The 10077-nt window shown below is 42.4% G+C and overlaps 1 protein-coding gene across 1 annotated transcript; it reads right to left on the bottom strand.

The window, feature by feature from the left end:
- Positions 1 to 6020: 6020 nt before the first annotated feature.
- Positions 6021 to 9825, bottom strand: dtx3la (deltex E3 ubiquitin ligase 3L a). Its single transcript, XM_070853364.1, has 5 exons — positions 9702 to 9825; positions 9085 to 9167; positions 8706 to 8875; positions 6932 to 7128; positions 6021 to 6367 (listed from the first exon to the last, which is right to left on the bottom strand). The coding sequence occupies exons 2-5, from the start codon at positions 9164 to 9166 to the stop codon at positions 6298 to 6300; spliced, it is 519 nt and encodes a 172-aa protein (XP_070709465.1). The 5' UTR covers position 9167; positions 9702 to 9825; the 3' UTR covers positions 6021 to 6297.
- Positions 9826 to 10077: the final 252 nt, after the last annotated feature.

Below are 10077 nucleotides of genomic sequence, written 5' to 3'. Positions count from 1 at the left end.
AGAGTACAAAAGTCTGCTCTGCAAGACCACACACACACACACACACACACACACACACACTTCCACTTAGCATGGCTGGTGCTAACCTCACTGTACAATATGTCTACATGGGCCATTGTAGAGTCTTTGTGAGGGGATAAAGTGAGAGCACAGGGGAAGGCATATGTCTGGCTGCCTATGGCCTGGGTACTGATAGTATTGTGATGGGTGAGGAAAGGGCTGCTTATTGAGGGATAAAGAGTGAGAGGATGAATGTGAAGGAAGCGATAACATGACTCTTTGAAATCCTGCGGAATCCCTTTGGTAGTCATCTGATTCCACTGATTTTCAGATATCCAAAACGTAGAGCAATCTTGGTTTCACCAGTTATTTTATTTTGTTTTTTTTATTTTACAGACAGAAGCTGACCAGTATGACCAGTTGTTAGGGATAGACAAAGACTGTGGACAAAAGAAACCAATCCTGACTGTCAGTAGGGAACAAGGACATGCTTTGCTCATCACATGCTTTGATGTGGCAGTGACCACCAGAACAATGAACACAGAAGTTTCCTTCTAAAGCACAAGACTTTACATGGCCACTACAGGTCCTGATCAGGTCTGTATGCGTGTCCATCCGTCCGTCCTTCTGTCACTGATGATCGTAATAAATGAATAGATTGTATGTAGGCTTTCTCTGGCAGCAGAAGATGGATATCTAGATTACATCCATTCCAGACATCCTCCATCCCCAAGTCTTGTAATTACCAGACGCACAACCTGCTTTGTCTTCCAAAAAGGATGGACTCTAATTGTGGGCCAAATTAAAAAGCTTAATGAAACACTGCTGTGGATCATTTATCACCACTAACAAAACGACAGTGATGACAGAGAAGGGAGGAAAATGCGGACACATAAAATATCTATGCCGCGTTTATTTGGTTCACAACTTTCCCATTTAGGCTTCAAACCCACAGGTTATTTCTTTTCAAAGCTGACTAGAAAAAATATGTAGAAGAAAGGATTATACTGCTGGCAAATGAAAAATCGTGAGCCTCCTCTCCCACAGTTGAATAGAGTGGGCCGGGGTATACAGCTGCCCCTGGAGCTATAAACAGTACTCCAGCCGTGTGTGTCCCTGATGTGTGTGTTTGTGGGTGAGTGTGTTGCAGAGAAGACAGATTTGACAGGCTGTGTGACCTGCCAGGGGTGGACAGATGAGAGTGTGTGTGTGTGTGTGTGTGTGTGTGTGTGTGTGTGTGTGTGTGTGTGTGCGTGCGTGTGTGTGTGTGTGTGTGTGTGTGTGTGTGTGTGTGTGTGTGTGTGTGAACGTCCAGGAGAAAGTGGTTTAAGAAGCTCCTGGATGACAGAGGCCTCCCAAATGAGATTATACTTTATTGTGAGCGCAAGGACCTGGCTGTAATTCAGTTTGAAGAGAACATCAGGCCTGCATTAAACTGGAAAGTTCACACTTGGCAATATGGACCAATAAGGGAGTGGCAAGCCTTTAGGTAGGGCATAAAGGTAGGAGAGAAAAAATAAGCACAATAGACTGCAGAATTCTTCCCGCAACCTCCTCCTGGAACAGTTGTGCAGTGGAACCTCTCTTATTTCTTAATGTGTCCTAATGAGTCTTCAGCAAACAGCAGTGGGGTCTTTGGACAAGACAAATGTTGACATTAACAAAGACTTGATGATCAAATCATCTAACAACAGTGACTGCACTGGTTTGCATCATGGTGAAAATGACCAATGTGATGTTTAATCCAAAACAACAGTATTATGGTACAGGTCTTTCTACAAAAAGCTTTGTCACAGGAACATTGTATTTGATATCTCACAATAAATGGTTGCTATATTTTTGACAAAAACATCTTAGCACAAGGTCTGCTCTGGCCTCCCCAGTGGATGCAGTTTGCTCAGATTTCATGACATTGTTTTGTTATCATGTGACCTTTGTATGGAGTCCACCACATAAACACCAACAAAGGCAGTGAGACAACAGCTCAACTTCCTACACAGGCTGAGGAGGCTCAGCATGGACTCCACCATAGTCTGCAACTTCTATAGGTGCACATTTGAGAGTATCCTAACTGTCTGTAGCACCACCTGAAGGCAATAGCATCACTCTCAAATGCAGGGATCTACAGAGGGTGGTGAAAACAGCACAGCACATCATCAGGACAGAGCTGGCGTCTATTATAGAGTCTGCTGCCCTCGCCGCAATGTCTACCCCCCCTTCTTTCAGTACACCCATAACCCATAAATGGCATAGCATTACAACCCCCACCTCCCTCTGTGACCCCCCCTCTCACTCTCCTACAGTCCCACTCTTACCCCCAGCCATGTGGAAAAGAGGCTCTCCAGACATTAAACTAAATAAGACAGTGAGCCAGATAGCATTAGTCTCAGAGCTCTCAAAGCATGTGCCAGGCAGCTAGCATGATTTGTGCAACACCTCTTCAGTCTTTCCTCAAGGTTAATGAAGATGCTAAATTTGGGGAGGAGGTCTTGCATTCTTCCGGTCCTGAAGAAATTATGTTCCAGCATTCTCAGCAACTTCAGACCCCTGACACTTATGTTATGCCATGAAGACTTTTGAGAGGCTGGTCCCACACCACCTGCGGAGCCTCCTTACTGCTTTCTTGGACCCACTGCTGTTTGCATACTGACCAAATACTGAAATAGAGGATGTCAACATCTTCCTGACACGCAGGGCGGAGTCACATCTTGAGAAACAGGCAAGCCATGTTCTGTGGATTCAGGTGATGCAACCGCACCCCGACACCACATTCGAAAGAGCCAGAACTTCATCTGCTGATCCATCTATTCCTTTAGAACTCAGTAGCAATGACTTCCTGAACTTCCTGAACTATTTGAGACAAAATTCATTATGGATGGATGGATGGATCTGCATCTACACCATCATCCCAATTGGGCTGCTTAAGAAAGTCCTATCCTTACTTAGCCCTTCTTTACTATAAACCTCTTCTTTAAAAAGACTCTTGATTCAGGCATTTTAGCCAATTTCAGACCTACTGTATATCTAACCTTCCCTTTCTGTCTAAAATCCTTGACAAAGCAGTAAAGCTGTAGCCAATCAAGTGTGTTCTACATAACAATAGTTTGAGGGTTTTCAGCCATGAGGGGTTCATTTTCTCCCCACTTATAGGCAGAAACTAAAATCTGTCAAGTCTGTGGTCAAGACTGTTAGGAGATGGACCGATGGGGTAAAGCAGAAATTACAGGCCTGCTTTGCGCGTTTTTTTTTAAATACTGCTACAGACCTGGATGATCTCGACACTGCAACATGCTACATCAGTTTTTGCGAGGACATGTGTGTGCCAACCAAAATCTTCTGCAAATACAACAACAACAAAGCTTGGTTTACTGCTAAAGGCAGCTTTGTCAGGCTGAGAAGGAGGCCTACAGAAGAGGGGACAGGATCCTGTACAACCAGACCAGAAACACAATGACAAAGGACATCAGAAGAGCAAAGAGGAGCTACACTGGAAAGCTGAAAAACCAGTTCTCAGCCAACCTGGCCTGGTCTGAACTGATGTTGCCCCCCCTAAAACACCTCGACTCCCCAGGAACACACACCAGGATCCTGTTTGTGGACTTACCTCTGCGTTCATCTCTTATCTAGAAATATGGCTACGTTTATAAGTCCAAAAACTTGACAATCCAGAGTCGAGACCAGGAGGCAGAGCTGCAGTCTTACACGCTTCTCTGCTCCTCCATTAGAACAGTCACCCACCCAACATCCCATAGAGACTGTGTCCATCCCCCAACCATTTAAATCTAAATCTATTGAGTCAAACAGGAGAGGAGTTCTGCATAAAAACCTAAACAAAGTTAATACCACCACTGGCAAAGTCAAACAGGACAGTAATTAAACCTCTCATTAGATTTAGTTTGTACATGTCAACAATGAGTCCTCTGTCCACACTAAAGGTAGACATAGAGTTCCACAAGGTTTGGTGCTTGGAGCAATAGTATTTACTTTATATATGCTTCCTCTGGGTAATATTATCAGGAAGCACTCCATTAATTTCAACTGTTATGCAGATGATACTCAATTATACTTATCAATAAAGCCAGATGAATCCAATCAGTTAACTAAATTCCAAGTCTGTCTTAAAGACATACAGTCCTGGATGACCAGCAATTTTCTGCTGTTAAACTGATGTAATTCTGGTTGGCCCCAGACACCTTAATCCAGTCTGGTCTCTGCACTTCCATTCTCTGTCTGGTTTGGATTAGCCACCCAACGGGAGAGAAAGAGACTACAGCAGACTGTCAGGACAGCTCCATCCAGGACTTATACATGTCAGGAAACAACGTCACTGTATGCCGAATACACCAGACACAAGGAAAATTTCTACCCACAATCCTTCACTCTTATGAACATTTAACATCAGTCATACTGTGACAGAAAGAACCTCTTTGTAATAACACTGTCACACTGATGACACTGTGTCAAAATTTAAGGCACACTTAACCAACATGGCTACCACAGCGTTCTGCAGAAACATGCCATTCCATCTGATTTGTGCTTAGCGGGACCATCATTTGTTTTCCAAAAGGACAATGAGCCCAAACACTCCTCCAGGCTTTGTAAGGGGTGTTTGATCAAAAAGGAGAGTGATGGAGAGCTGTGTCAGATGATCTGGCCTCCACAATCACCTGACCTAAACCCAACTGAGATTATTTGGGATGAGTTAGACCATAGAGTGAAAGAAAAGCAGCCAATATGTCCTCAGCACCTCTGGGAACTCCTTCAAGACTGTTTGGAACTATATCCAGACAGAGTGGTTGTGCTTTCAGATTTGCATATCACAGAAGAGTGAACTATTGGCCATGGCAGAGGTCTGTGCTCTCTGAGTGTCTTTCTGGTTCACCACTTGGACACCTCAGATCTGAAAACTAAATGCTTAATTTCCACAGTCCAGGCTCAAGACAAAAGGGACCACTTTTTTGCTGTTTTAGCTCTAATGCTGTGGACTGCCTCTCAGTATGAGCTCAGCTGAGTCAGTGTCACATTTCAAAAACTCACCTTTCCAACCTTTTTTTAGAATCTTTACTTCAATAGTTTAGTTTGCTCTTTTTATATTTAGTTTTCATTTCGCCAAACCTTGAACTCTGGTATTTTCGTGTTTTGTGTGCTGCACTTTGTAACTCTAGCTTTGAAACAGAAATAAAGTTTACTTACTGAGCCGTCAGTTTTTCTTTTCGGAGACATGGAAATGGAGTATTTCAGTAGGTGATAACAGCCTGACAGACAGTCTCCTAGTGTGTGCATAGACCATGTGGGTGTGTACTACATGTGTGAAAGGGCGACTGGTTATACATCTGAACACATCTCCACAATTAAACAGGTGATTAACCTAACAAAAGAACAAATGCAGGATGAGATGATGCGAAGGCTGATTGGGACCTGTGCATCAGCTACATCTGGAAATACAGCTCCTAGAGACTAGACTAGAGTACTTTATTGTGCATATACTCCTTACATGTTTTGACAGTGCCACATTGCAAAGGTCAGGTTTTAGATCAAAGCAGCATGTACAGTAGTATACTCTAATGTGTCAGATATTCACACTATTACAGCACTGTTTTAAATGTATCTCCCCAGGGTGTTGCTGAAGGGTTATCTGAATAGTCAGTGCCATGATTGCACAAAGTTCAAAATGATCCCTCTGAAAAGAAGCAGGGTTTTGAATGACTCCGCTGTGTAACAAACACTAACCCTAACCCTAACCCAGAAGTTAGATGGTTTTATCGCTGGGTGTGTTTTGAAAATGGTGTGTGAACTTTTGACAAAGATTGTGTTAAGCCAATGATTAATTGTTAAAAGAAAATTAAATGGGCAAAGTGAGGTCTGAAAAGCTGGTATGGTGCCATAGAGGGTTAAGAGTTCTTGTTTGTTTAATCCAACATTGATACCAATGTTGAAACCAGTGCATCAGTGGCATATCTAAAGAGAAATGCTACTCTATTGCAAAAGACTGCTCTGACTTGTAGGAGCACTCAAAGAATCATTTTATTGGGCATGATACTTTACTTTACTTTACACTACAGGACTTTAAACTTGTTAATGCACATAAGACATCAGCAAAAGTTGGAGTTAATACATGTCATAATAAATATATTTCCAGAGTAAGAACAGCAGTAATGGAATAATGCAGTGATTGCATTCAAGATTAACTATTAACAACAAACATCAGATAATATGTTATTGATCTGGCCATTCATGGATAAAGTGTAGTTTTAAGTGTCTGCATTCATCTATCCACTCAGCCGTCTGTGTCATCTGTTATTCAATGCCTTTTTCCTTCAGCAGCTTTCTCACAATCTTCAGGTAGTCAGGGTATGAGTATCCATCACTGAAAGAACACAAATTAGACAATGACTTTGGTACATTTAATGCAGGGGTTATTCATTCTTTTACTTTCAGCTTTGTTTCTGCTCTACACTGGGAAAAAATGCAACAAATAAACATTATTAAACTAAAAAATAAGATTATCAATACAAAATAGTTCAACTGTGAGTGGACTGAACCATCTGCACCTCAAAGCGTGAAGGGGTGCAGAAGGGCTTTAATAGTATTTCAGATGCAAAGTAAGTGTGTCCCAGTAATTATTCAGCCTCTGGTTTGCTTTTCTTTTCTTCCCAGTCTAATCATGTAAAATTTCAAAATTGCTAATAAAAATATAGTTTTAATTCCAGGATTTTTGGGGGCCCTCACCATTGTTGGGGGCCTTGTGTGCTTAGTTCCACCATTATCGCTAAGGTTAAGCTTTGCACACCATTTCCTTCAGAATCAGACGCAGGTTGATTCTCCTCACATCCAAATGTGATCAATTCAGAGAATTTATATCAATTTTTATTTTTTCAGTATTGGGAGGTTTCAGTGACCAGCAGGGGGAGATTGTGTTTGTAATATTTACTCATGTTGTGTTTTTAGGGGTATGGAAGCTGTTGTGACAGTGTCCTCTCCATCCATATTGGTGGCCACAGTAAACAGGAGCTGCTGCTGGAAGGCCTTGTCCAGTAGCTTGAAAACCCGCCTGCCCTCACGGTTGTCTGGCAGGTACGCACAGAGCCGCAGGCCCGAGTAAGGCTGGCCAGGGTGGGGGTGTTTCACCTGCAGGATGAGAAGTTTTAGTGGTCCAGTAAACACTGTCTGCCTCCTCCTTTACATACAATGGACATGCTTAAGTGTATAGATTTGTGTCCAGTACAGTTCAATGGTCACGAAAGGACCTGATGTCCTCTTTCAACAAAAGATCCTGGAGAGGTAGCCAAAACAAGATTTAGAGCTAGATAGTGGTATGGAGAGAGGAAGATCCTGAGAAAAAAGCAGAATAGATACATGAAGATGAAGAAACCCGTGTGGAGAAGGAGGCAGAGCATCATGGAGACAGTAAAAAGACAATGACCGAGAGGCTGGAGTGAGACAGAGCAGCCACGTGTATGTACTACTTTTGTGCTACTAGGAGATAGTTCCAGTTCACAGGATTGAGGTGGAAACACTGTTAGAATGAAGCTGCATATCACTCTGTGTAATGGTTCTGTATAAGTGTGTATACTGTATGAGGACCACACAAGTATACATACTATTTTACAGATAAGTTACAGATACAACTTCTAATTTAACCTTGGAAGAACAACTTAATTTCACTATGTCAACAGTGCTGTTAACCTGTAATGAAAACCTAAAATTAATTAGGAAATCATGACCAATTGTGAAGCTTTAAGTTTGTCTGAAACATTTACAGCAGAATCAATAAATTTGAAGATATGAAATCTAGCTTAAGTAGCAAATGTAGAGGAGGAAAAACTAACATATATAATTTAATGTATTGGAGTATAAGTGTAAATTTGCATAAAATGGAAATACCTCAAATATGTACTTAAATGCAGTACTTGGGTAAATGTACTTAGTCACAAAATGACCTGGTAGTAGAGGAGTAGTTTTGTAGCAGTGCCAGCTGCTAGAGCTAGCTGGAGCAGAAGCAGCAGTGGCAGTAGTGTAATGAAAAAAAGGTTTCAGTGCTTTCAGATATTCCAATCAAATCACCTCCTGAAAAAACACACAGCACCTGTACCTGTGATAACCAGACTAACCAGATCATCAGCTTCCTTTGAGTGAAACTTGAACTCTACTCTGAGCTTCTTCCATTTGGAGTCACTACTAAAGTGCTTGAACTGCATGGTGGGGTAGTGTGTGAGCTTGTGTTCTTGGTGCCATACACTGTATAATCCGTATAATTTAATGTTACATTTATGACACCGGAAGCACCGATGCCATAAAACAAGCTACTTACTGATTACTGATAACCCATTCATTAACTGTAAGGAATTTAAGAATGTTCTTGCTATGATGCTATCGAATACTTGTTATGTTGTAGGTAAATGTCATATAATCAGACACAAAAGCACAGGGACACACATTAGAGAGGTTTTAGTCTAGCCTAGATGCCCAGTTATGTATCTTTTTCAGAAGTTATGAAAAACTCTTTCACCATGCCAAAAAAGATCCTTATCTGGTCAGTGATTCCCACAGAAATCCAGGGAATATGGATATGCAAACAAACCAGAAGCAAACCAATGATTGGATAGCAGATGGCTGAGAGTGGATCCACCAAAACAAACTCCTGTAAAACTGTAAACTAGACTTTACATAGATGCAGAGTGTGGTTGCGTGTGCACCACGCTTACTGTCTGTATTCCATCTGGGAATATGTAGTTGATCTGTAGGGTGTTGTCATTAGGGAATCCTGGGACGTCTCTGTGAAGGATCACCCAGGTCATCTGGCCCTCTGGCTGGCAGCCATTCACCGGTTTGTGTATTCCATTCAGTCCTTCATTAGCTTCACAGACAGCAGCCACTTTAGTTAGAATGATCCACAGGTGAGACGAAGATAATCATGGAAAGCTTGACAGAGAACTAGGTGTGTGTGTGTGTGTGTGTGTGTGTGTACGTGTGTGTGTGTGTGTGTGTGTGTGTGTGTGTGTGTGTGTGTGTGTGTGTGCGTGTGTGTGTGTGTGTGTGTGTGTGTGTGTGTGTGTGTGTGTGTGTGTGTGTGTGTGTGTGGACCTTGTTGCAGCAGTGATGGAGGGCCCTGTCCATTCAGATAGCGGTTACAGTGGAGCTTGTCAGTGCTTTGGCCAGAACCCATACTGAGAGACAAACACCCAGAGGGGATACAAAGCGATGAACTGGCTGCTGAGGGTAGCCACAAACAGGACCTTTGTCAATAAGCACATCATCTAAAGTGGACTGCAGTGCTTTAAACTGGGACTCCACTGATTTAACTCATCAAGGTCAGTTAACTAGTCATGGTTAGCACTGTTAAGCCTGTGAAAGCATTTTTGGAGCTCAACCCATTCCAGGGTCTAAAGAGCGGCAGAGTCAGGATACATCTGCCCCTGCTCTTTTCATTTTGTCCATTCTTTCCTAAATTTGTCCCGTGTGAGTCCTCCAGTATTAATGGAGCTGTAGTATCCAATCACTGAATACTGCCAAGGAAAGTTAGAAACTGGGAGAAAACAAAGCAGTAATTCTAAAACTTGCTGAGTAGTCTTGAAAACATGGTTCCACTGTTGTTGTTGCTGCTGTCACCACAACACAACATACACAGCTTTAACTGACATGAGACACGCAAAGAACACATCAGTCATCAGTACCTGTTTAAATGCTCTTTTTCTCCATACCTTAGTGAAGCCTTGTCTTTCCTTCCTCTTTCCTCCTTTCCTCTCCTGTCTGTCTTCAGTGTGCTGGAGTTCAGATGTTTTCTTTCCCATGTCACGATGAACTGAGAGCAGAGACAGAGACAGAGACAGAGACAGAGACAGAGACAGAGGGAGAGAGATGGGCGTGTCCACGTGTTGAGTTGTGGTGTACAGCTGAGTGATCTGTTCGACTGGTGTAACAGCTTTGGCAGGGTGTGTGTGTGTGTGTGTGTGTGTGTGTGAGAGAGAGAGAGAGAGAGAGAGAGATGTTGGCTTGAGATTTGGTTTGTATGGAAGATTAGAATAAGAACAACCTGCTTCTGCCGTATCTTAACTGTCATGATTCATTTTGGTAAGT

This window comes from Pempheris klunzingeri, chromosome 21 (assembly GCF_042242105.1).
Source record: "Pempheris klunzingeri isolate RE-2024b chromosome 21, fPemKlu1.hap1, whole genome shotgun sequence".
Lineage (NCBI taxonomy): Eukaryota > Metazoa > Chordata > Actinopteri > Acropomatiformes > Pempheridae > Pempheris > Pempheris klunzingeri.
Note: the sequence above shows the minus strand (reverse complement) of the source record. Positions and strands in the feature narration are given on the sequence as shown.

What these genes read in the sequence shown, in the direction of transcription:
- dtx3la (XM_070853364.1), bottom strand. Translation starts at nt 9,166, where the DNA reads ATGGGTTCTGGCCAAAGCACTGACAAGCTCCACTGTAACCGCTATCTG. An exon ending in TCCATCACTGCTGCAACAAG is followed by an intron (nt 8,876 to 9,084) that starts GTCCACACACAC and finishes TTCTAACTAAAG; the next exon opens with TGGCTGCTGTCTGTGAAGCT. An exon ending in CCCCTAAAAACACAACATGA is followed by an intron (nt 6,368 to 6,931) that starts GTAAATATTACA and finishes GTGTTCTTTCAG; the next exon opens with TGATGGATACTCATACCCTG.